The following is a 27,232-nucleotide window of genomic DNA, read 5'->3' on the forward strand; positions in this document are numbered from 1 at the left end:
AAACTGCTGTGTAGAACAGGGAGCTCAGCTCAGTGCTCTGTGGTGACCTTGATGGGTGGAATGGAGGGGGGAGGGAGGCTTAAAAGGGAGGGGACATATGTATAGTTATGGCTGATTCACGATGTTGTAAAGCAGTTATAGTCCAATAAAAAATTTTTTTAAATGTTCGGGGGTGAAAGGATGAAGGGGTGTAAGTCAGCAGTTCAAAGGGGTGAGGGCTCTAGGAAAGTCCACATGTTCTCAATATCCTTTTCATTGTTTTGTTTTAAATAAACATGTGTGGGAGGAAGGTGATTAGGTTACAGTGGATTCTTTTTTGGCTTGATGGTGTGAACAGAGGTACCCACAACCGCAGTTAACCAACAGACACTGTCCTAGGCACACTTTTGTATTAACTTACTTTAATCCTCCCATGTCGTGATTATCCCTGATTTAAAGATGAGGAAAACTGAGAGATCAAGAACATAAGTAACTTTCCTAAGGTTGCACAGCTAGTGAGTAACAGAGACAGGATATCAACTGAAGCAGCCTGGCTCCAAGTCCAGTTTTACCCACTCTGCTATAGGTTTCCCTGCTGACCCCAAAAGTGACTCTGCTTTATTTAATCAGGTTGGTTTTTTTTTTTATTTTACAATATTATATTGGTTGGTTTTGCCATACATTGACATGAATCCGCCCCGGGTGTACATGAGTTCCCCTTCCTGAACCCCCTTCCCACCTCCCTCCTCCCCTTGTCCTCCCTCTGGGTCATCCCCACATACCAGACCCGAGCATCCTGTAACATGCATCGACCCTGAACTGGTGATTCGTTTCACATATGATAATATACATGTTTCAATGCCATTATCCCAAATCATCCCACCCTCACCCTCTCCCATAGAGTCCCAAAGACTGTTCTATACATCTGTGTCTCTTTTGCTGTCTCGTATACAGGGTTATCATTTGCATCTTTCTATATTCCATATATATGCGTTAGTATACTGTATTGGTGTTTTTCTTTCTGGCTTACTTCACTCTGTATAATAGGCTCCAGTTTCATCCACCTCATTAGAACTGATTCAAATGCATTCTTTTTAATGGCTGAGTAATACTCCATTGTGTATATGTACCAAAGCTTTCTTATCCATTTGTCTGCAGATGGACATCTAGGTTGTCCTGGCTATTATAAACAGTGCTGCAATGAACATTGGAGTACATGTGTCTCTTTCAATTCTGGTTTCCTCGGTGTGTATGCCCAGGAGTGCGATCGCTGGATCATATGGCAGTTCTATTTCCAGTTTTTTGAGGAATCTCCACACTGTTCTCCATAGTGGCTGTACTAGTTTGCATTCCCACCAACAGTGTAAGAGGGTTCCCTTTTCTCCACACCCTCTCCAGCATTTATTGCATGTAGACTTTTGGATAGCAGCCATTCTAACTGGTGTGAAATGGTATCTCATTGTGGTTTTGATTTGCATTTCTCTGATTATGAGGGATGTTGAGCATTTTTTCATGTGTTTGTTAGCCATCTTTATGTCTTCTTTGGAGAAATGTCTGTTTAGTTCTTTGGCCCATTTTTTGATTGGGTCATTTATTTTTCTGGAATTGAGCTGCAGGAGCTGCTTGTATATTTTGGAGATTAATCCTTTATCAGTTGCTTCATTTGCTATTATTTTCTCCCATTCTGAAGGCTGTCTTTTCACCTTGCTTATAGTTTCCTTTGCTGTGCAGAAGCTTGATATTTTTCACAGAACTAGAACAAATAATCTCACAGTTTGTATGGAAATATAAAAAACCTTGAATAGCCAAAGCAATCTTGAGGAAGAAGAATGGAACTGGGGGAATTAACCTGCCGGACTTCAGGCTCTACTACAAAGCCACAGTCATCAAGACAGTATGGTACTAGCATAAAGACAGAAATATAGATCAATGGAACAAAATAGAAAGCCCAGAGATAAATCCACGCACCTATGGACACCTTATCTTTGACAAAGGGGCAAGAATATAAAATGGAGAAAAGACAGTCTCTTTAACAAGTGGTGCTGGGAAAATTGGTCAGCCACTTGTAAAAGAATGAAACTAGAACACTTCCTAACACCATACACCAAAATAAACTCAAAATGGATTAGAGAGCTAAATGTAAGACCAGAAACTACTAAAACTCCTAGAGGAGAGCATAGGCAAAACACTCTCTGACATAAATCACAGCAGGATCCTCCAAGACCCACCTCCCAGAATATTGGAAATAAAAGCAAAAAAAATAAACAAAAATTTTTTTTTTTAAAGCAGAAGTTATCTGGTATGAACATTTCTCAAGCTGTTATCTTTAGACTGTTCTTTCAGACCTGCATCAAATTGCTTTACATTTTTCAAAAACTCCGTTTCCTTGGGTAGGAGGACCTGCCTACTGTAGTCCTTTTCTTGAGTGCCATAAATAAGCAACAGACCCTAAACAGATATAAATGGGAGTGTGAGCCTTCCAGAAACTCAGTAGGCAGATGAACCCTGCCTTGGTTTCATAAGCTTACTTAAGAAAAAATTAACATGTTTATTGACTAATGTTGGGTGCTGATGTGATACCAGGTTTTGTCTGAAGTACATATGTTTTTCCTGTGCTGTGTGGAGAGTAACATGCACAGCCTGAACCCTAAGAATAAGCCTGAAATTATCTTTTGTTCTGAGGAACAGGGGTGCTTCCAGGCTAGACTTTACAGCCATTGTGGAAGAATGTGAGGAAACACAACCCTACTCCTGTTTGCACCAGACCTTGGCTGCATGACACAGACCCTTTCTTCTGCCAGTCCTGTGACTGACTTCTTTTCGGATGATTCACGGTTGTTTTCCATGAGTAAATATGCTTTAGTCTAAATTCAGTTAGAGCTCTTTTGCCCCCACTTCCCCTTCCCCTTTTCCTCTGGCTGCAGCTGTTTATATTTGCGTTGGGACAAGCTGGTCTATTAGCCCTAATGCACTTTTGTTTGTTTTTTAAATGTTTACTCTTTGCTCTAGCTAAAGAAAGGTCAGTTTTCTCTGTAAGTCTAGATACATGATTATTCATATTGATGGTCTCACAGAGACCGTTTCCTAGAGAGCTTTCATTTGTCTGTCGCAAGCCTAATTTTGCATCAAAGAGATATACACACAGATCTGAGTCCTGAGCGGTTATTACATTTCTTAAAAAGAAAAAAAAAAACTGCTTTCTGAAACTTTTCATATTTGTGTACTCTATTGGAATGTTTTTCCTTTCGGAGCTTTTTCTTTCAACATTTTATCAGCAAAATTTTCAGATATACCCCAAAAAAGACAAGTTTCACAATAAACACTCATATACTTGCCTTGATTATGTCATTAATGTTTTATTATTTCTATCATATATCTATCCATTCTGCCCTTCTCTTCAACCGTACATCTTTTTTTTTTTTTTTTTTTTACAAATTTCAAAGTAAATTCCAGATGTCAGTATACTTGGGAATGTTTTGAGAAGCACGGGATGATCTTCCTGCTCTCTTGCTGCCCTGGGACAGCCACTTCTTGGGTACCGGGGCTTAGAGAACTGAATCTGTGCTAAATGTATGGTTTAGCTCATTTTTTTCCCTTGGCTCGGCTACAGTTGCAGTGGTCCTTTCTCACTGGATTATTTCCAGTGGTTTCTGCTTTAGAAAATCTCTTGGAAGCCAGCTGATCTCCTAAACAAAGAAACATTTATTTAGGAAGATGAACGCCACAGAAAGTATTCATTACCTCCATGTCCCACAGCGCAGGCCAAAGTGCCTTCTTGTTCATATGCCCTAAATTTATTGTTGGTACATAGAGAGTGTGGCTTTCTTTTATCATATTGATCTGACAAAAGCCTTAGATTCTGAGGTACAGAAATCGTTTCTGGGCTGTTCTTGGTGTCTACAGTTGTTTTACCATATGGTGCTGGGTTAATTTTGTCTGTTCTTCCCTTGAGGCTTTTGTGAATTGATTACATTTTTAGAAAATTTTTAAAATAACTTTTCAAAATGTCAAAGCTTTCTCAGTAGAATAAAATATGATGAGAGATTACGTCAACATGAGAACAAGTTATCTTAATAGAATTTTTCTCAGAAACTTCAACATGGAAGTTGAGTCTGTACTTAGCCCGTATTATAAATCGGCATCAGTCATATTCGTGAAAGTCCCTTTTGAGACAAAATGTTAAGTAATCTTAGACCTGAACAGATAAGTCTGTTAGTCTAGAAAGCACCTGAGTGTCTCAGAAGCTCTTCCCTCTCTCTCTGGCCAATCATGCCATTTCTAAAGGGAAGCACAGGAGAGGTGAAGGAGAAAGAAGAAGCTAGCCTAGCCAGTCAGCCAAGTCTGCTCAGTTCTGGTCATCAGTGATATAATCCCTGGATTTTAGAGTCAGAATTAGGAGTTTTTTTCTTTATTTACCAATTCTTTTCAATTGGAGTATAATTTTACAGTGTTACGCTAGTTACTGCTGTACAACAGTGTGAATCCGCCATATGGATACGTATGTCTCCTCCCTCTTGAGCCTCCCATCTCACTCCCCAGTCCCACCCATCTAGGTCATCACAGAGCACCAAGTTGAGGTCTCTGTGCTAAACAGCAGCTTCCCCTTAGCTATCTGTTTTACACATGGTAGTGGACACATGTCAGTGCTACTCTCCCAGTCCATCCCAACCTCTCCTTCCCCATCCCCCGTGTCCACAAATCCATCCTCTCTGTGTCTCTATTCCTGCCCTACAAATAGGTTCATCAGTACCATTTTTCTAGATTCTATATATATGAGTTAATTTACAATATTAAAAAAAAAGAATTGGGTTTTGATTCTGGTTCTGAAACCAGCTGTTTGTGACCTGAGATCTCTTCTTAGACTCATATCAAGCCAGTTGATCTTCTGTTCGCTCCTTCTCTGGGAGTCCTGTGATTGCTCAGCCAGAGCTCAGCAGGTCTGTGTGAGTGTCTGCCCACCAAGGGCACTCAGCTACCCAGGAAACCCCTTGCATGGTGAACAGCCCACTGTTGTTGAGTGACATAATTGGAAAGGATGGAGTGAGGAGCTCCAGGGATCAGTCCTTCCACTGAAGCAACCGTTAAGCTGGCGAGTCTGACAGAATCCACTTTTTCAGAACTTTGGAATTGTTAGCAAAGCAAGAAAAGCAGGTTATGAAATGGTATCTATAGTATGATTTTTGTTTTAAAAATAAGTATCTATTGGTACAGACAAAACTCAGGAAAAAAGTGAATTGTGTTTCTCTCTGGCTAGTGGGAGTAAGATTATTATTCTGTTTATCTTATATTCCTAAATTTTCTGTAGTGAATATGTATTACTTCCATAAAAAATAACAAAACTAAAATAGAACAGTTTGGCATTCTCTCAAGAAGCTAAAACATAGAGTTTCCATATGACCCAGCAGTACGTTCAGCAGTACCACTTCTGGAAGTATACCCAAGAGAATTGAAAACACGTGTACAAAAACCTGTACATAAGTGCTCACAGCAGCATGATTCATAATAGCCAAAAAGTGGAAACAGCCCAGATGTTTGTCAGGTGATAAATGGATAAACAAAATGTGATATATCCATATAATGGAATATTGTTCAGCAGTGATTCAACAAGTACTGATACATGTTACAGCATGGATGAACCTCAAAAATATGCTAAGTGGAAGAAGCCAAACACCAAAGGCTATCGTATGGTAATATATGTATATGTGAAATGTCTCAAATAGGCAACCCTGTAAAGACAGAAAGTTTTTGGTTGCCAGGGGCTAGGAAAATGGAGACTGGAGAGTGACAGCTAATGGGTAAGTGGTTTTCTTTGGACAGTGATGAAAATCTTTAGGAATTAAATAATGATGGTTGTGCAATTTTGTGAATGTACTAAAAAACCACTGGTTTACATACTTTAAAAGGATGAATGTTACGGTATGTGAATTATAGCTCAATAAAATAATATTTAAGAAAAGTAAAGTAGAATCTGTTTAACTGTAAGACACTAGAATTAACAATATTTTTAGCAAGTCAAAGTCTAATATTCACCTAATTCTATAATTATATATGTATTTTAAAAGAGTACATTTTGACAAACAGATGTGAATCAGGAAATTATAAGTAACCATGTATCTGTATCTCCACAGCCTTTTCTTTTTTCAGGTGAAAATTTGGGACATTTTAAAACTGACATAGGAAACTATTTGCTTCTATTATTAGAGTTTGACTTTATATTTTTAACTTTTGTACTACTTTTGGAATTATCCTTTTTTAAAACACTCAGTTATCATTCAAATGGCTTTGCACTAGTTTTAAATGAGAGTGTTTACATGTGTGTGTTTTCCTCAAATAAGCTGCCATCTCCAGATTCTATATTAAGATGTTGGAATGGTTTAAGTATGTTCTAGAATAATATAAGCAGTATAAGACCTGATTTCCACTTTTATGATTTTGTTTCTCCTGTCTCATTCCCTTCCCACCTCTGACGTTTATTCTCCAAAATATAATATGGGGTTAGAATGTAATGCTTTGTTTTTAATTAAATCTTTCAGTAAGCATTTATTGAGCACCTACTGTGTGTCAAGGTACTGTACTAAGGTTAATGATACAGAAATGAAATTTTAAAAACTAAATGATATATCTTGTTCAGTTGCTCAGTCATGTCCGACTCTTTGTGATCCCATAGATTGCAGCATGCCAGGCTTCCCTGTCCTTAACCATCTCCTGGAGTTTGCCCGAATTCATGTCCATTGAGTCAGTGATGCCATCCTACCTTCTCATCCTCTGTCATCCCCTTCTCCTCCCGCCTTCAATCTTTCCTAGCATCAGAGTCTTTTCCAATGAGTCAGCTCTTCAGGTGGCCAAAGTATTGGAGCTTCAGCTTCAGTCCTTCCAATGAATATTCAGGATTGATTTCCTTTAGGATGGACTGGTTTGATCTCCTTGCTGTCCAGGAGACTCTCAAGAGTCTTCTCCAACACCATAGTTCAAAAGCATCAATTCTTCGGCACTCAGCCTTTTTTTATTGTCGGGCTCTCACATCCATACATGACTACTGGAAAAACCATAGCTTTGACTAGATGGACCTTTGTAGGCAAAGTAATGGCTCTGCTTTTTAATACGTTCTCTAGATTTGTCACTGCTTTCCTTCCAAGGAGCAAGTATCTTTTTAATTTCATGGCTGCAGTCACCATCAGCAGTGATTTTGGAGCCCAGGAAAATAAAGTCTGTCACTGTTTCCACTGTTTCCCCATCTTTATGCCATGAAGTGATGGGACCGGATGGCTTGATCTTTGTTTTTTGAATATTGAGTTTTAAGCCAGCTTTTTCACTCTCCTCTTTCACCTTCATCAAGAAGCTTCTTAATTCCTCTTCACTTTCTGCCATAAGGGTGGTGTCATCTGCATATCTGTGGTTAATGGTACATCTAGAACTACTCTTAAAACAATTAAGAAGACATTTAACTCAGATATGAGAGGTCAGGCAGGACTTCTTTTTACCATCAGTATTATTAGGAGGTTGACCATTGAAACCAAGTCACATTACTTGTTTTTAGAGAACCATTGCACACAGAGCACATGCTTAGCACTTAGCACATCTCACAACTACATAAGCACGGAGAAGAGTCTTGAGGAAAGCAATAGGGATTTGCCCCCAGTACATATGTGTAGAAGCCAGAAATCTTTTTTAATTGGTATGAATATAAGCAGTATAGGCGCAGAGACATTAGTGAAAGTTGAGTTTCTGCTTTTTTGACCACTTAACATACTGAAACCTTTTACACCATCAGAGCTTTTACTTCCCCTAATATGCTTGCTATATTTTTTAAAAAATATCATCATTGGGAGGTGGGAGGGGGGTTCAAGAAGGGGAACACATGTCCACCCGGGGCGGATTCATGTCAATGTATGGCAAAACCAACCAATATATTATTGTAAAGTAATTAGCCTCCAATAAAAAAAATAATAATAAACATAAAAAAAATAAAAATCAAGAGAAAACAGGTAAAAAAAATAATAAATGTCTCCTCCACTAATATAAAAAAAAAAATCATCATGAACTTAAAGGAATCACTGTTTTTTATTAGTGTTTTTAAAGAAACAGACAAGTTCTCTTGACGTTGCTTTCCATGGGACCGATGTGTAGTGGTGTGGTCGTGTTGGTGGTTAAATACCTAAATATGACCTTGAAGGTTGGTAAAGAGCTGATGCTATCAGCCATCTGGATTCCCTGCCACACCCCAGCCTCTCCTGAGACTCCAACCCTACAGATCCCCGCAATTCAACATTTTAAAGGTTATCCCCAGGCCAAGAAGGAGGCTTGAGGGACCCTGCATTTTTACTACTGTTCCTAATTGCCAGCACCTGGGCCAGCCCTGTTGTTAAATCATTTTTTGAGTACCACACTGACTTTCTGACTATAACATACGTTACTGCTGTTTTAACCATGTTTGTGTTCTGCCAGCTGCAGTCGCAAGTAGCTCTAGCTCATGCATCAGTGCCACTCTGTATAGAACCAAAATTCAGAGTTTTCCTATTTTCTGAATAACCCAGAATACCCTTACAGTGTAACTCTTTCTAAACCATACTGCTTTTTTGCTGTTTATTTCTCTCAGTGTTGACAGTTTGGCCTAAGTCCCCTGTTCTCTTATTGTTCCTTCCAGTCCGCTTTGCACCTTACAGACCTCCCGATATCTCCCTGAAGCCCCTGCTCTTTGAAGTGCCCAGCATCACTACGGAGTCAGTGTTCGTTGGTCGGGATTGGGTTTTCCACGAAATAGATGCTCAGCTTCAAAGTTCAAACGCCAGCGTGAACCAGGGAGTCGTGATCGTGGGAAACATTGGGTTTGGCAAAACCGCCATCATCTCCAGACTGGTGGCCCTCAGCTGCCACGGAACACGGATGAGACAGATCGCCTCCGACAGCCCACATGCCTCCCCCAAACGTAGGTACCCCTTTTTTTTTAAAGAACTCTCTGCTACATGGCTCTGAAATTTCTTTTCATCTTTATATTAAGTCTCAGATCCTTTCATTTTCTGATCTGCAAAACCTGATTTGCATGTGAGGATCTTCAACTCGGAGTTGGGAGAAAGAAGGTAATACTCTGCTGACATTTAGCCCATATAGCCGACAATCACCTAAGTGTGACAGAAAAACCCTTTCTCTCAGAATAAATGTATGAGTCTTCCCTCCTGGCTGGCTGGCTGGCTGGTCCGTCCTTCGGGTAATGACTACAGCTATTGGCTGTTAGAGCTGTTTGCATCCATTGCTGTCAGCTTTTGCTCAGCCTGTGCCCAGCCTTGCTGGCACAGTCTGTTTGCAGCCTCCATTTCTTTGCAATTGGTGTCTGTTGCACTGCTTGGGCGTGAATTTCATCGTGTCCTTGAAGAGTTTCTCCTGCTTCGTTGTGAAGAGATGTGAGATCTCATATATATTCATGCATCTTTCATCACCAGCAGGGCGCAGTTTAACAATCACCGTCAGGGTCTTGTTTGTTTTTAAAATACTTATATGGTCCTTAGTGCCAGATGCTCTCTAAAAGTTTAACAAATATTAGTTCATCCAGTCCTCTCAGCAACTCAAGTGAGGTAGTTCCTATTTTCTTCCTTTCACAGATAAGTGGTTTGAGGCTCAGAGAGGTTAAGTAAGCCTCCCAGGTTTCACAGCCAGTGAAGAGTGAAACTAGAATTTGAGCCTAATCAGTCTGGTTTTGAGGCCAGTCTCATCCATTTTGCTGTGCTCCCCTCTGTTTATGCCTGGAACTGGAGTTAAGGAGCTAAAAGGAAATGTATGGGTATTCTTATACATAGTATATGTAGAGAACCACAGATTTAGATGACCTTTAAGATTGACTCCTGTGCTAAAATCACACTCCTATGTGATTCTAAGATGTCTTCATGTTTAAAAGTAACTGTTCATACTTATTCCACTATTTTCCTTAGAGTGCTTACATATCACACAGACTACTACTTATCTGAGTCATCCAAGAGGTTAACTGTTTGACTGTGTCTACCTGGCTTCTGCTAGTTATAAGAGAACAAAAAGAAACTATTGCTCTACTAGTTCAAATGAATAATCTATCTCATCATAGACTTCCATACAGCAACCACTAGAAATGATTGGTTTGAGATCATAGTAGCTAGAGAGTTGAGCATAGTGCTGTGGGAACTCAAGAGAAACTCACTGAACACCCACCAAATATCCTGGCTTCTGTTGACATTAATTAACAATTCCATGTCTTTAGGTAAGCACATCGCCACTGATAAACCTACAGATAATCTGACATGTAGTGTCTAGAAAGAAAACCAGTTGAATCAAGAGTCCCTGTTTGCCTGGGTGTAGTAAGAATTAGTACAGAAGAATTCATATCTTAAGAGCAATATCATGCTTAGTTTCTGCATGAAGCTTTTCTGAGGTAGATTGACAGAATGTCAGAGGAGTCAAGAGTCCACAGGTTGAATCCCAGTGCTCAAATTGACAATACTTTGTAACCTTGAGAATCTTACTGTAATTCTTTAGACCTCGGTTTTGTCACCCGTAAAATGCATCAGTAGGATTTGGTGATCTTTAAGATTCATTCCTGTGCTACAATTCTGTGATTCTAAGATGTCTTCATGGTTAAATGTAACTTGCCATACCTATTCCAGTGTTTTCTTATTTTTTTTCCGATATGATTTTTTTTTACTATGTTAGTACACAAGTTGTTAATTTTTAATAGACTTTATTTTTTTAATTTATTTTTTTGATCTGGATCTTCACTGCTTAGTGCAGGCTTTCTCTAGCCGTGGCAGTCGGGGGCTGCTCTTTGTTGCAGTTCAAGAGCTTCTCATTGCAGATGCTTCTCTTGTTGTGGCACACGGGCTCTATGCGTGCGGGCATCAGTAGTTGTGGTGCATGGGCTTAGTTGCTCCCTGGCATGTGGAATCTTCCTGGACAAGGGATTGGTCCTGTGTCACCTGCATTGGCAGGCTGGTTCTTACCTGCTGTACCACCAGGGAAGTCCTATTTCAGAATTTTCCTTAATGTGTGTACATATCACACCAGACTACTACTTATCTGAGTTATCCAAGAGGTTAACTATTTGACTGTGTTAGGAAGAAAACCAGAGAGGTGATAGTCTCTCTGACTCCTCTGTATGTCACTGTGGCAGATAACAGAATGGTAGAATCATGGCTCAAGGGCAAGGAGCCCTTCTCTGAAAGCAGTAGTACCTGGAAGTGCCCCCAACCCCCAAACCTGAGAGAGCAGGAGTTAATAGAAAACAACCATGTGCTCCCCAAAGCAAAGGTTCTCTAAAGGTAGTTCATCAAGTTATTCTCTAACATCCATTTCCTTTTACCTCCAGAGAAACTCTGAAAATACCAGGACACTTCCATTCATGTGATAAATGTCCACATGTTAGATCGAAGATTTGGCCTGATAGTTAACTTTCACAACTTGAAAAGGTGTTAAAGGGATAGAGTGTGTGGCTGTGTATTTATCAGAATTACACAGAACCAGCACTGCCTTGTGGTAATGTTTGATGTAGTAATTTTTTTTGTCATCTTTGATGTTCAAACCAAACCACTACTCTGTAAGATGGGTCAGGAATAAGTGGTTGATGTCATTTACTGGTATTTAAATATTAACTCTGAACAACAAAATCAACTCTTGGAGTTACTCCAACACTACACACTTTCATAAAATTTTCATTTTCCACTATGCAAATGATTAATAATAAAATGTAACATCAGTTTGTTTTAGAACTGTCTCTTTCATTAAATTTTCTAGTTTTGAGGGCACATGTTTTGTCTTTCTTGTATTATTATCCTCTTGAAGTTTTGGTTAAAACTTACAAGTATTGGGGCTCAAAAATACTACTTTTAAAAAATCAGTGATCCGTATGTTTCTATTTTATATTTCTGTTATTTCTGTAAACAGATATTAATTGAATATATATTAACCAATTTAAAGGTATTTCTTTGAGGAAAGAAAAAGAATGAAGAACAAGCTGTTTTTCAGCATCGATCTTTCACTCTAAGAGCCAGCACTGGAAATGTCACTGACAGTAGCAGAATTTTTTTCATTAGTGAATAAGGATGATATCTATAGAGAGAGAATTGAATTCAATTTTTACAGTTTAGTTTACATTAATTTTTGATAGGTGTATTCGGAATCCCACTGGCCTTCCCAACCCTCAGTCAGTGATGTAGTAATGATGAAAATAGGTGAAACGTTATTGGAGCTCCCGGCCTTCATCTCTGCATCCTGTGTCATTCTTTTTTCTGTCTCCGCCTCCTCCACACTGAGCAGCACTGCTCTGGAAGATGTGAGCAGTCTAGCCTGCAGCACTGCATTGCCTGGCTCTGTCCTTCCCCCACAGACACCCAGCCCCCAGCCGCCCCCTCCTTGTCATTTCCCTAGGAAGGCACAGAAAAGCTGTCAACGCAGGCACTAGCCTGTCATCCTGTTTTCCACCTACACCCCTTCAGTCTCCACCAGCACCATCATCACCCACCCCTCAACACATACACTCTTCTAAGAACAAAAACACTTTGTGAAAATGGACCTGTTGCGTAATTGGGGTATTATCACATGAACTACAGAGATGCTCAGTACAGTCATTAGGGAAGTTCAGTCTAACACAGGACTCTGTTCTCCTATCCCTAGAAGTCTCAGTGTAGTTATTGTTTGGATTTGATATTTGCAAACAGCTGCCGTGCCCCCAAATAGCTGTGCAGTGAGTAGCTCCTCCTCTCCCAACCCTGCTCATTCCAGAAGTCCTTTGTGCCAATTTGCTGTGTACACTGGTGGCTCCTCCCGATTCACTTGTTTTCTACTGTTCTCTGAATACCAAGCAAAGAGTAAAGACACCCAAACAGAAAGGAGCGCGTCTCCAGGAGGGAACAGCTAGAAGACAGAAGACCATAATTACCCACAAAATCAAGTACCAGATAAAGGGAAACAGGGTGGAGCAAGGGAGTGAACAACAGGCATGATACTGACAGTCGCTGAACTTACTGTTTCTTCAGTCTTCTTTCACTGCTGTCTCCCACACCTCCCCTCCTACAGTGTATTCAGAACTCTAGGCAATGGCCAGTTGGATGGAAGAGGTCTCAATTCAGTCCTTCTGGTAGGGAGTTACATGAAAACCATTTTCCCTATTCCTCCTCCTTTTCAATAGCTGTTGACCATCCGGTAACAGCCTAATTATTTTGTACCCCTTGTTAAAACATTATCTGTATTCACAAATGTAGTCCATGATTTCTAGTAGTAGTCAAGATAGTACCTAAATAACATGAACAAATGGAATTTTTTTAAAACAGCTTTATTAAGCTGCTGCTGCTGCTGCTAAGTCACTTCAGTCGTGTCCGACTCTGTGTGACCCCATAGATGAAAGCCTACCAGGTTCCCCCGTCCCTGGGATTCTCCAGGCAAGAATACTTATTATTAAGCTAAAATTCACCAAACCCTGTAATTCACCCATTTAAATTGTTCAATTCAGTGCATTTTAGTGTATTCACTAAAGTTGTAAAGCAGTCAACCATAATCTTAGAATGTTTTCATTCCCCCCTAAAAGAAATCCCATGCCTGTTAGCAGTCTATCTTCATTTCCCTGCTAAGTCCCTATCTCCACCCCTAGGTAACCACTAATCTGCTTTTTTATCTTCTGTGGATTTTCCTTTTTTGGGCATTTCACATAAATAGAATCATACACTATATGACCTTTTGCAACTGGCTTCTTTGAGTGAGTGTAACACTTCCAAGGGTTATCCATGTTGTTTTGCATGTATTGGTATTTTATTTCTTTTTATTGTCAAGTAGTGTTCCCTTGTGGAGCTTTACCACATTTTATCAGTTCATCAGTTGATGGACATTTGGGTTGTTTCCACTTTGGAGCTGATATGAATCTTGCTTCTTTGAGCATTTGTGTACAAGTTTTTTCATGGACATACATTTTTAATTCTCTTGGGTACATCCCTAAGAGTAGAATTGCGGGATTGTGCAACACATGGAATTTAGCCAGTCTTCAACCACTTCAGAGTTTTACGATGATCTGATGCAAACATCTCATCTTTTTAATCCAGATGTGGATGCCAACAGAGAGCTGCCACTCACACAGCCACCGTCAGCCCACTCTTCCATCACCAGTGGAAGCTGCCCAGGAACTCCAGAAATGCGCAGGCGGCAGGAGGAGGCCATGCGGAGACTAGCCTCACAGGTACGAGAGGATCCCCAGGGTGCGGGCATGCTAGTGCCACTTTAACATCAACAGAACAATGGTAGGGAGACCCCAGCAAAGTGAACAAAAAATATATGTAGGTATACCAATAAAACAGAGAAAAGTTTCTCTTTCTTTGCTGTTCCTAGAAAATTACTTTGTTATTTTGGAATCAGAAACTTATTGTTGGAAGAACCCTTAGAAATAACCAAAGTCCCATACGAGAAAGTAGAGACTCAAAGTTATATGATTTACCCAAGATCACAGTATAAGTAATCAATTTAGTTTTTAAATTTTCATTCCTAGCTCGTAACTTGCTGCTGTACTGCATTATCCATAAATTTTTTTATATGTTGCATTGTAATTTTCTTTATTATTATCAAAGCAATATACACACATAGTTCAGGAAATCAAATAATGTTCAAAGACTTACAGTAAAAACCAGGAATTCTTTTCTCCTCCCCAAGCCACCCTCTACCCAAAGGCAAACGCTTTCAATGTTTAGAGATATTTCTCTGATCCATACCTCCATCTTTGTAAATAATATTTATGGACTGCTATAACTGTTTTGATCAGTTCTGTACATTATCTATTGCTTCTTACTATGGATGATGAGAATTTTAGCTCTTTCACCTTCCTTGCTCTGTCCACCATGTCACTACTTGATTTTTGTCTGAATCCATGTTATATTATTTTCAGTATTAATACTGTGGCAATACGGTTCACTGTAGAACCAAGAATAATATTTTCTTCTTTTTTTTTTTAATTTTTTTTAAATTTTTTTTTAATATTTTCTTCTTGAGCAGTTTTGTTTTTCCTAGGTTATCAAATGCCTTATTTTAAAATTTGCTTCTTTTTCTTCAAAACAATGATTGTTGTTCCATAACTCTTAATGCTTTGTAAAATGACTCTCAGTACAATTTTCCACATCAGTTATATTCCACACACACACACTTTGGAAGCCCCAGAGTTCTCCATCAAACTAACCTGGACCTTGGATGCTCTCAAGGCTTACTACCTAGTTGTTATCCTGGAAATACTATTGCTGTGTTTGATCCCATGTCTTGATCTTTCTTGATTATATTCCTTTCTTTGATGGAGCACATCCTCTAGTAGCTTCCAAAGAAAAAATGCCAAGGGGATAAATTTTCTGAGATTTAATGTTCATAAAAGTGTCTTTATTCCATTCTCATACATTGCCATTTGTTTGATATCATAAAACTGGAGTTTAAAAATTATTCTCCCTCAGAATTTTGAAGGCATCCACCTTTTTTAAAAAAATTTTAAGTTAATTTTTATTGGAGCATAATTGCTTTAGAATGCTGTGTTAGCTTCTACTGCACATAGCTTGGATCAGCCATACATATACATATATCTACTTCCTTTTGGAAGATATCCATCTTGAACTTCCAATATTACTGTTTAAGTAATATGGTTTTCTTGTTCAGTTGCTAAGTCATGTCTGACTCTTTGTGACCCCATGGACTGCAGCATACCAGGCGTCCCTGCCCTTCACTATTTCCTGGAGTTTACTCAAACTCATGTCCATTGAATTAGTGATCTTATCTAACCATCTCATCCTCTAGTTCCATCCCAATATGGTACTGTTCTTATTCCTAATTCTTTATATATATATTTTTTTCCCTCCAGAAGCTTTTAGAATCTTCTCTGTCACCACTCTTACTAGGTCTTTTTTTTTTTTTTTCAGATTCTATTGGTGCCTAGTGAACCCTGGGTATAGTCTTTGATTCAGGGAAATGCTTTTGTATTATTTATTGATAATTTCCTCACCACCAATTCCTCTGTTATCTCCTTCTACAACTCCTTTTAGTCAAAAATTGATTTCCTATGTTAATACTCTTCTTCACTTCCCTGTTTCCTATACTTTTGTTTTCCTATTTTGTTTTATGATCCACTTTACAGAGATTTCCTCAACATCACCTTGCAATACTTTCACACACACACAAAAAAAAATTGGCTGTCATAGTTTTAATTCCAGTAGGTCCTTTTTCCCCCAGTTGTTCCCCTCTTTTTTATGGCATACTGTTTTTGTGTTATGGATGCAGTGCAGTGTGTTCTCTTACCTCTTCCTTAATAGTTAGGTAACGAAAACCTGGTGGAAGTTTGTGTATGCGGAGAGCTTAACTATAGAGAATTAAGATGACCTGTCAACTTTTACTGGAAAATCCCAAAGTCAATGTCCATAAGTTTTTTTCTTGCACTATTCATCTTATCTAGCAGGGAATCTACCAATCTCCTGGAGGGTGTATATCCTGGTTGCCAGCATTCTGAAGCTAGTGAGAGAAAGTGAAGTTTCATCACTTAGATTGCAGACTTTTACATAAGCCCCTTGTTTCAGTCCTGCACCTGCTCCTTACCTACCCTGTGTCTGGTGTCCCTAAGCCTGGATTCTCTTACTTAGTTTCTTGAGTGAATATAATCCTCTTTCCTGTGGGTTTTGGGGAAGGTCGTCACCCAGCTGGGCAAGATGGGAGGGATATCTGGGGATCCAACTGCTCCTTCCGTAAACGTCAAATAATTTCTGTTTTCAACTTCTTTCCTCACCCCTCTTCTTCCACAGTATCTGGTGCTTATAATTCCTGTGCTTTTCTGAGGTTTGACAGATGATTTGGTCTTATATTCTCAGCTAGCACTTGCTTCACCTTCTTCTGTTAAGCCATTTAATCCTACATTCATATTTCATCTTTATATATGATCATCAGAGATTAGATGTTTATCAGCAACAGAGTTTGCATTTGTTTCTTTTTTTTCCCCCAAGTCACTCTGTGATAATCTTTTCTTTATTTTGTGATGATTATTTATTTATTTGGCCACATGGTATGATCTTAGTTCCCTAAGCAGGAGTTGAACCTGTTCCCCTCCCCCATCCCTGCAGTGGAAGCACAGAGCCTTAACCACTGGACTGCCAGGGAAGTCTCAGCATTTCTGTTTCTTATTCTCCTTATTTTGGAGAAATGCCATCTCCAGTGTTTGAAGAAGTCTCCTGTCATGGTTAATTAGTAATGAGGAACAGGAAGGCATCTTCACTGTCATAAGCTTCTGATTTCTTCATAGAAATCCTGTCCAGGTGTGAGCCAGAAATGGCATGTTTCCCCCAACTACATTTTCAGTTGTCCCCACTTAGTGATACACACCCATTTATAAATGGGCTTCTGAAAACAGTTTGAGATTTCCCTCATCTCACTGCTAACTCAGTGCAACTTTAAAAGACATCTTTGTTTTTTCTTTTTTCTAAATATCCCGTGTAAGCTGACTCTAGCCTCTTCTTTAGAAAAATCAGAATAAATGTCATCTAGAAATACACAAATACTGAAGAGCTTTCATCATCAAAGTCATTTATTTATTCATTTGGAATAGATGTTTGGAACGCCTGTAACACAAGATTGAAGCTAAAGCAGTGAACAAGACCAGCACAGTCCCTGTTATTAGGTAGCATACGTTTTTGTGGTGGGAGAAGGCCAATAAACAAACAAATGCATGGTATATCAGATGGTGATGAGTGCTATAAAGAAAGTCTTCACATGTTGTCACTTCTTAGTCTCTCATCAGGAGAAAAGCCCCAGGACTTCCCTGGCTGTCCACCCATTAAGACTCTGCGCTTCCACTGCTGGGAACAAAGGTTCAATGTCTGATCGGGGAACTAAGATCCTACATGCCTTGCGGTGCAGTCAAAAAGTTAGAAGAGAGAGAAAGAAATCCCAAGATTCTATATGTTCAATATTTGGAAAATGTTATTTATTTTTAGTAGGAAATTAGTAACTATACTTACTTGAAAACTGATCATGTTTTAAATTCCATGGTTGTGCCTTCATTAAGCACAATATAAATAAATCTCTTTTGTACCTACAAATGGGATATTTTTTAATTTTTACTAAGCCTTCTATAAGAAATGGCTCCTTAGATTAAAGTTTATGTTTGATTCAATATTTTGAAGATGTTAAATGTTAGAAGTGAGATATACTAGTCATTATTTACACTTAAGGAATATATTTAAAGTTTCATGCTTATTTCTTCCTTAAGCAAAATATGAATACCTCTGCTTGTATGTAGAGATGGAATATCTTAAAGTTTACACTGAACATTGTGAAACAAATGGCCCCTTAGATTAAAATTGAATGTTATCCCAGTAATTGTGCCACATGTCCCAGTTCAAACACAGGTTTGTGCTATAGAAGCATAGAGCAGAAGCCAGCAACCTTGCTTCTCATCTGTAACAAATGATATCTTTTCAAATCAGTTAGTATTTTGATAATGCAAGCTATTATATGAAAATTTAAAGTCCCCTTGAAAAACGTCTTGATTTGGTAGAGTTCTTAGTGTCAGTTCTTGTGTATCATTCATTATCATTGATACTTCATAGTATTTTTTTTCTTTTTTCATAGTATTCTTGAGGCTTCTTATGCTTCTTCATAATTGAGAACATTGAAGAGTTCTTGTCACAACTTTAGAGTAGTTTTATTTATTGAAGAAACACTTTCCACTTGAAGTAACAGGTTTTGCTAGGTCTAGATCTCTTAATGTATTTCCAGTTAATATCATGTATTTCTTCTGAAGTACAGTTGAGGTTTGTGGAGATCTCGTTCAGAGCCATTCCTGGATGTGTGACTTTAGAACAACCATCACTTTTCCAGGTTTTCATTCGTTATCTGAGTGGTCAGACGTGCAGAATTCTCCAGACAGAGAGGCTGACTTCTGTTTACTGTGGGCATAATGCACATTGAGCTTAGTACTCTTCACATTGTATTTGTTCTTACCTTGAACCTCTGAGGTGGTCATTATCATCTGCATTTTACAGGTGAGGACACTGTACTTCAGGGATAGTTAATTTTTCCAGTGTCTTCCTATTAGTAAATAGCAGAGCTCGGATACAGAGTCAGTGTTCACCCCAATAAAGTAAGTCGTCTTCTTCCCATTTAACAGATACAGAAACTCGCCTCATACTGAGGTTATGTAACTCGCCAAAATAACTAGAACATGACTTGAAACCACGATTTAAGCTGAGGCAGGCAGGCTCCAGAGTCCGGGCTTTTAACCACTGTACCGCTCTCCAGTGCAACAGGAAGGATTTTTATTCAGTGTTCTTTTGGAAAAATCTGTTGATAATTGAAAGTGGCTTCAAAGCAAGAAACTTATAATGAAGGAGTACCTTCCAGAAATTTCGCTGACCTCAAATTCTTCTTCAGAAAGTTTTCTTTTTCAAAAGTGACTAGAAGCTCTCATCATATTAGGTAAGTTGTCACTAGCTTAATCCTTAGACTAAAAAGCTAATACCTCTTAAATAAGCTAATTAGAGAAACTAGCTAATTTTAAGAAGTGTCACAGAGACACAAAAAGCAGAGGATTTTTCCCCTCTAAGGAAATCTATATAAGAAAAAAAAACTGAAATGTCATCCTTGCCAAGAGACTAGTTCTATACTAAATTAGGATGATGTCAAGTGATCATGGTTCCTGAGCTAGTTGCTGCTAGTGTTAAAGGTATCAGCCAAGGAAGTGATCGTGTCAGCAGTTCAGAAATGCATGTTGAGCATAATAAGAAACTTACACCACACATACACAAACACACACATAGAGAGAGAGGAAAACAAAAAATAACAACAGCGAAGTAGGAGATTTGGAAAAAGAAAAAAGGTATGAGATTTGGTTTGGGTTCCAGTTGGCTATGTTCAAAAAGATTTACATTTTAGGAGAAATGTGCTCCAAACTAAACAGCAAATAACCTGTACATGATGTTTTATAAAATGTGTCTAGGGTGTTTTTTTTCCCTCTAAAAATTAACATCAAAATTTTATAGTGAGACCTAGATGCATCTACACTCAGGATACTGAATATGCAAACAACCTTATTTATTAATTTCTCAATTTTGTTTTTTTGCTTTTTAATCTTGTCTCTTCTACTGGATGGGTCAGTATTTAAATTACTGTTCACCATTCTATCACCAGCTCCTAACACAACGCCTAGCACAGAAGTATGTGTTAAATGAGTGAATAAATTGTAATCTGTTCTCTGTACTGAAGTCTGAGTAATCTTTCTAAAGCATATTTCTGTTCTTGCTACTTAAAATCTGTCAGTGGCTCCTCCTTGCCCTTGAATGGAATCCAAACTCCCTTCTTGAAACATGACTATTATCGTAAAGGACCTTTACATGCATGGGTACTGAGTTGCTTCACTTGTATTGGTGTGCAACCCCATGGTCTGTAGCCGGCCAGACTCCTTTGTCCATGGGATTCTCCAGGCAAGAATACAAGAGTGGGTTGCCATGCCCTCTCCAGGAGATCTTTCTGACCCAGGGATTGAACCCAGGTCTCCTATGTCTCCTGCATTGGCAGGCAGGTTCTTTACCACTCGCACCACCTGGGAAGCCCAGAGGGCCTTTACATTTTTTATCTATCCCAGAGTTTCTCAGCCTCAACACCGTTGACATTTGGGGCCAGATAACTTGGTCTGCGGACTGTCCTGTTTAGTGTACTATGCTTAGGAGTATCCTTGGCCTCTGCCCACTATCCAGTGGTATCCTCCCCCCCACAGTTGTGTTGACCAAAACTCTCCAGACGTCACCAGATGTCCTCTGGGGAGCAGAGCCACCCCAGATGAAAGCCTCTGTTCTATCTATCTGCTCATATCTCCCGCCTCTCCCCACTCACTCGCATTCTAACCTCACTGGAGGTGTAAAGCCCCTGAGGGGCTTCACACGTGCTGTCTTCCTCTGCCTGAGACACACCTGCCCCAATCCGCTTCTCATCATCCCTTAGATTTCCACTTAAGTTTCACCTCTAAGAAGGCTTTTCTAGCTCTCCTTAGTTCCTTAGATGGCCCCAGCTTGTGTTACACCTGCATCTTGTATTTCCTATCTCATCATGCTTTTTCCCCAGTTTTATCGAGATTAACTGACATAGAATATTGTATTAGTTAAAGATGTACAACATAATGATTTGATATGTGTATAAATTTAGTTAATAACCATCACCTCACATAGTTACAGAATTTTTTGTGTGATAAGAACTTTTAAAATCTTCTCTCTTAAGTCATTTTCAACTATATAATGTAGTACTGTAAACTGTAGTCACCAGGTAGTACATTATGGCAATAATAATAACATTGCAGATGGATACTAAAATTCAGTTCAGTTCAGTCACTCAGTCATGTCCGGCTCTTTGCAACCCCATGAATTGCAGCACGCCAGGCCTCCCTGTCCATCACCAACTCCCGGAGTTTACTCAAACTCATGTCCATCGAGTCAGTGATGCCATCTAGCCATCTCATCCTCTGTTGTCCCCTTTTCCTCCCACCCCCAATCCCTCCCAGCATCAGGGTCTTTTCCAAAGAGTCAGCTCTTCGCAGAGGTGGCCAAAGTATTGGCATTTCAGCTTCAGCATCAGTCCTTCCAGTGAACACCCAGGACTGATCTCCTTTAGAATGGACTGATTGGATCTCCTTACAGTCCAAGGGACTCTCAAGAGTGTTCTCCAACACCACAATGCAAAGGCATCAGTTCTTCGGTGCTCAGCTTTCTTCACAGTCCAACTCTCACATCCATACATGACCACTGGAAAAACCATAGCCTTGACTAGGCGGACCTTTGTTGGCAAAGTTACGTCTCTGCTTTTTAAGATGCTATCTAGGTTGGTCATAACTTTCCTTCCAAGGAGTAAGCGTCTTTTAATTTCATGGCTGCAGTCACCATCTGCAGTGATTTTGGAGCCCCAAAAAATAAAGTCTGACACTGTTTCCCCATCTATTTCCCATGAAGTAATGGGACCAGATGCCATTAGTGGATAACAATTTGGGGAGGAACAGGATTTGCACTGACTCAAAGTATCTCCTTTAAGATATTTAACTATAAAGGGTAAGATAGTAGCTTTATAGTAAAGAAACCTGGCCGAAACCTTTACCTTAGTCAAGCAATCAAGGTCAGCACCTCTAGTATCAGGACATGTCACATCATGAACTGTGACGTGATCCCCTGAAAAGGACAGAACATTGTTTTTGTGGTATTCTTGCCAAAGAAATCTCAATTGGAATATGAGGGAAACATGAGACAAACTCACATTGACTGATATTCAACAAAGTAACGGATCAGTACTCTTCAAAAGTGTCAGGGTCATGAAAGACGAAGACTGAGGAGCTCTTACAGACTAGGAGAGTCTACGGAGAACTAACAGTGGATAGAATGCTGGAACAGGAAAAAGTCATGAGTAGAAAACTGACAACATTTGAATACTGCCTTTAGTTCATAGTGTTGTGCCAGTGTTATTTCCTGGTTTCAATAATTATGCTATGATTATGTAAGATGTTAAGGGAAGCTGGGTAAGGAATATACGGAAACTCACATCTTTTTGCAACATTTAAGCCTAAAATTAGTTCAAAATAAAAAGTTTAAAAAAAAAAACTTACTGCAAAAAAAAAACAAAAGAGCTCCAAGCTGGAAAATTACTGAGGCCAAACCCAAGTCTTGAGCTATTCCTAGCTGCCAGTCCTCGGATGCAGATTACAGCCACAGTTGAGGGAGAAAGGGCAAAGAAAATGTTTTAACCCTGACCCACGAGGTCACTAGACACAGGAAGAGCCAAACTGAAGTATTGGAAGGGATGTGCTGAGTAGGAAATCAACCAGGTGGTAGTGACAGAGTTCAAGAAAGAGGATGAGAAAGAGACAGGGAATAAAAATATGAGAGCGTGAAGGAAGGTCAGTGGCAACATTAGAGTTTAAGTGATGCTGGGACCTCCCTGGTGGTCTCATGGTTAAGAGCCTGCACTTCCACTGCAGGGGGCACGGATTCGATCTGTGGTCGGAATCCTCCATCCTACATGCCATGTGGCTTGACCCCGAAAAAAAAATTTAAGTGATGCCAATGACAGCTGATATGAGAGTTGGACTATAAAGAAGGCTGAGCACCAAAGAATCGATGCTTTTAATTGTGGTGCTGGAGAAGACTTAAAGAGTCCCTTGGATAAAAAGAAAATAAAGTCAGTTAATCCTAAGGGAAATCAACCCTGAATACTCATTGGAAGGACTGATGCTGAAGCTGAAGCTTCCAGTACTTTGGCCACCTGATGTGAAGAACTGACTCATCAGAAAAGACCCTGATGCTGGGAAAGATTGAAGGCAGGAGGAGAAGAGGGCAGCAGAGGATGAGATGGTTGGATAGCATCACCAGTTCAATGGATATGGACTTGGGTGAACTCTGGGAGATGGTGAGGGACAGAGAGGCCTGGCATGCTGTGTCCATGGGGTCACAGAGTCATACAGGACTTGTCAACTGAACCACAACAACAATGCCAGTCATTATGTAAATTAAATTTTTATGTCCAAATGAATTCTAGATGTTCAAATCTGCTTTTTGTTTTTAAGAGATTAGTTTAATCCTGTCACAGATGCTTCGTTTCATGTAAAATGTAGCCTGGAACTTTTAACACAGGTTGGCTGTCATTCAGTCATTTGATTAGAGTGTTTGATGAGGAATATGCTTAGTTGTAGCATTCCTCATGTGTAGCTTTAAATCGAAACCTCTCCCTATCCAAGGCTATACTGACGTCCAATCTTTTTTTTTTTTTTTGGTTTATATAGTGAGTCTGCAGACCTGCCCTTTTTTTCATCCTCACAGGAATAATCTAAAACTTACTGTCTTCTTCAAAGAATTGATACAGTTCTGGTCATATTAGATATATGTTGCATAGAATTGTTCTAGTCAGAAGTTTAGGGGGACTTCTCTGGTGGTCTAGTGGTTAAGACTTTGTCTTCCATTGCAGGGGCACAGATTTGATCCTTGGTTGCCAAAAAAACCACATAAAACAGTAGAATTATCATAATAAATTCAGTAAAGACTTTAAAAATGGTTCATGTCAAAAAAAATTTAAAAAAATTTTAAGTTTGGGCATTTAACATAAAGAAAACTTGAGATGGAAAAAAATTAATAATGTAAGAAAAACACAGCTGAAAAAGAAATTTCAGCAAGTCATTGTAAGAGACAAGAGTTCACCAAGGAGAAAGGTTTTACCTGCTGATTTATTGTGGGTGGACTACTTCTGAACCATTTCCAGGAAGTTAGAATCAGTCACTTCAGTCCCTCAGTCATGTCTGACTCTTTGCAACCCCATGGACTGCAGCACGCCAGGCTTCCCTGTCTATCACCAACTCCCAGAGTTTGCTCAAACTCATATCCATCAAGTTGGTGATGCCATCCAGCCATCTCATTCTCTGTCATCCCTTTCTCCTCCTGTCTTCAATCTTTCCCAGCATCAGGGTCTTTTCTGATGAGTGAGTTCTTCACATCAGGTGGCCAAAGTATTGGAGCTTCAGCTTCAGCATCAGTTCTTCCAATGAATATTCAGGATTGATTTCCTTTAGGGTCCAAAGGACTCTCAAGAGTCTTCTCCAACACCCCAGCTCAAAAGCATCAATTCTTGGTGCTCAGCTCTTTATGGTCCAACCCTCACATCCATACATGACTACCGGGAAAACAATAGCTTTGACTAGATGGACCTTTGTTGGCAAAGTAATGTATCTGCTTTTTCATATGCTGTCTAAGTTGGTCATAGCTTTTCTTCCAAGGAACAAGCATCTTTTAATTTCATGGCTGTAGTCACCATCTGCAGTGATTTTGGAGCCCAACAAAATAAAGTCTGTCACTGTTTCTACTGTTTCCCCATCTATTTACCATGAAGTGATGTGACTGGATGCCATAATGTTTGTTTTCTGAATGTTGAGTTTTAAACCAACTTTTTCACTCTCCTCTTTCACTTTCATCAAGAGGCTCTTTAGTTCTTTCTCACTCTCTGCCATAAGGGTGGTGTCATCTGAAGTTACTGATATTTCTCCCAACAATCTTGATTCCAGCTTGTGCTTCATCCAGCCTGACATTTCGCACAATGTATTGTGCAGGGTGACAATATACAGCCTTGACATACTCCTTTCCCAATTTGGAACCAGTCCAATTTTCCGTGTCCAGTTCTAACTGTTGCTTTTTGACCTGCATATAGGTTTCTCAGGAGGCAGGTCAGGTGGTCTGAAATTCCAGTATTATTATTCCAATAATACCAGTTGGTCTGGTATTATTGAAATAATGGTGACTGAGTACAGGCCGTGGTGACTTGCTCAGAGCTGTAGGGGGTGATCTGTTTCCTTTCACTGAACACCAGCACAGTGAGAGACTGAAGGAAAACAACTATTTGTTTCCTATTGTATATGTGGGGAAAGTTGATGGTAATGTCAACAGATAATTTGGGAGAAATACCAGGTCATGTATGGATGTGAGAGTTGGACTGTGAAGAAAGCTGATCGCCGAAGAATTGATGCTTTTGAACTGTGGTGTTGGAGAAGACTCTTGAGAGTCTCTTGTACTGCAAGGAGATCCAACCAGTCCATTCTAAGGGAGATCGATCCTGGGTGTTCATTGGAAGGACTGATGCTAAAGCTGAAACTGCAGTACTTTGGCCATCTCATGCGACGAGTTGACTCACTGGAAAAGACTCTGATGCTGGGAAAGGTTGGGGGCGGGAGGAGAAGGGGACGACCGAGAATGAGATGGCTGAATGGCATCACCGACTCTGTGGACATGAGTTTGAGTGAACTCCGGGAGTTGGTGATGGATAGGGAGGCCTGGCGTGCTGTGATTCATGGGGTCGCGGAGAGTCGGACACGACTGAGCGACTGAACTGAACTGAACTGAACCAGGTGTTTTTGATAGATTATATGTACATTTACATGCCATGTACCTGCCTGGAAATATCTAGTAAATGACGTATTTTGAGTCAGAGTACAAATTTCATGAAGATGTTGAATGGTCTTTCTGCCTGAAGTCTGCAGAGGACTTAAGATTTTATATTTGGAATGCCTAAGCTGGAATCAAGATTGCCGGGAGAAATATCAATAACCTCAGATATGCAGATGACACCACCCTTATGGCAGAAAGTGAAGAGGAACTAAAAAGCCTCTTGATGAAAGTGAAAGAGGAGAGTGAAAAAGTTGGCTTAAAGCTCAACATTCAGAAAACGAAGATCATGGCATCTGGTCCCATCACTTCATGGCAAATAGATGGGGAAACAGTGGAAACAGTGTCAGACTTTATTTTTGTGGGCTCCGAAATCACTGCAGATGGTAATTGCAGCCATGAAGTTAAAAAACACTTACTCCTTGGAAGGAAAGTTATGACCAACCTAGATAGCATCTTAAAAAGCAGAGACATTACTTTGCCAACAAAAGTCCGTCTAGTCAAGGCTATGGATTTTCCCGTGGTCATGTATGGATGTGAGAGTTGGACTTTGAAGAAAGCTGAGCGCCAAAGAATTGATGCTTTTGAACTGTGGTGCTGGAGAAGACTCTTGAGAGTCCCTTAGACTGCAAGGAGATCCAACCAGTCCATCCTAAAGGAGATCAATCCTGGGTGTTCATTGGAAGGACTGATGCTAAAGCTGAAACTCCAATATTTTGGCCACCTTATGCGAAGAGTTGACTCATTGGAAGAGATCCTGATGCTGGGAGGGATTGGGGGCAGGAGGAGAAGGGGACGACAGAGGATGAGATGGTTGGGTGGCATCACCGACTCGATGGACATGAGTTTGAGTGAACTCTGGGAGTTGGTGATGGACAGGGAGGCCTGGCATGCTGTGATTCATGGGGTCACAAAGTGTCAGACACAACTGAGCGACTGAACTGAACAGAACTGAAAATTTCTTAAATTCAAAGAAACAAAGGCAGCCCCAGAAGGGACAGCTTTCTCAGTGATCTCTGTTAGGTGAAACTTCATGTAGCCAAGAGTACAGATCATTTTTAATGAAACCAGGGCAAGAACCCTCTTCCTAAATTTTAAACTTTTTATCTTCAGACTCATATACCATTACTTTAGGTAAAGGGTAAGTTATAGCTGATTTGCTCAGCTGTGCTTTGCCTCAACATGGGAAATCAATTGAGATAAAATATGATGAAAGTTCATATTGATTCAGAGATTTGCTGTTTTCTTTTTATAAAGTGGAGATTTGTGTCCGTGTGGACATAACCACTGACTTTCACTGTTCATTGGAGGACAGATCGATTGCTGTCAAGTTTTCTCTCTGG

At 39.7% G+C, this 27,232-nt stretch overlaps 1 protein-coding gene across 7 annotated transcripts in view; it reads left to right on the forward strand.

Annotated features, from left to right (window-relative positions):
• The window catches only part of TANC2 (tetratricopeptide repeat, ankyrin repeat and coiled-coil containing 2), a 369,078-nt gene that overhangs the window by 266,815 nt on the left and 75,031 nt on the right, over nucleotides 1–27,232 (forward strand). For all 7 annotated transcript variants that reach the window (XM_088829199.1, XM_055408159.2, XM_088829197.1 and 4 more), the window contains 2 exons: nucleotides 8,624–8,905; nucleotides 14,028–14,161. In XM_088829199.1, the coding sequence (XP_088685325.1) occupies nucleotides 8,624–8,905; nucleotides 14,028–14,161 (416 nt within the window). The remainder of the gene's footprint in view (nucleotides 1–8,623; nucleotides 8,906–14,027; nucleotides 14,162–27,232) is intronic.

Source organism: Moschus berezovskii, chromosome 20 (assembly GCF_049115385.1).
Source record: "Moschus berezovskii isolate FMDL1 chromosome 20, NW_MosBer_1.0, whole genome shotgun sequence".
NCBI lineage: Eukaryota > Metazoa > Chordata > Mammalia > Artiodactyla > Moschidae > Moschus > Moschus berezovskii.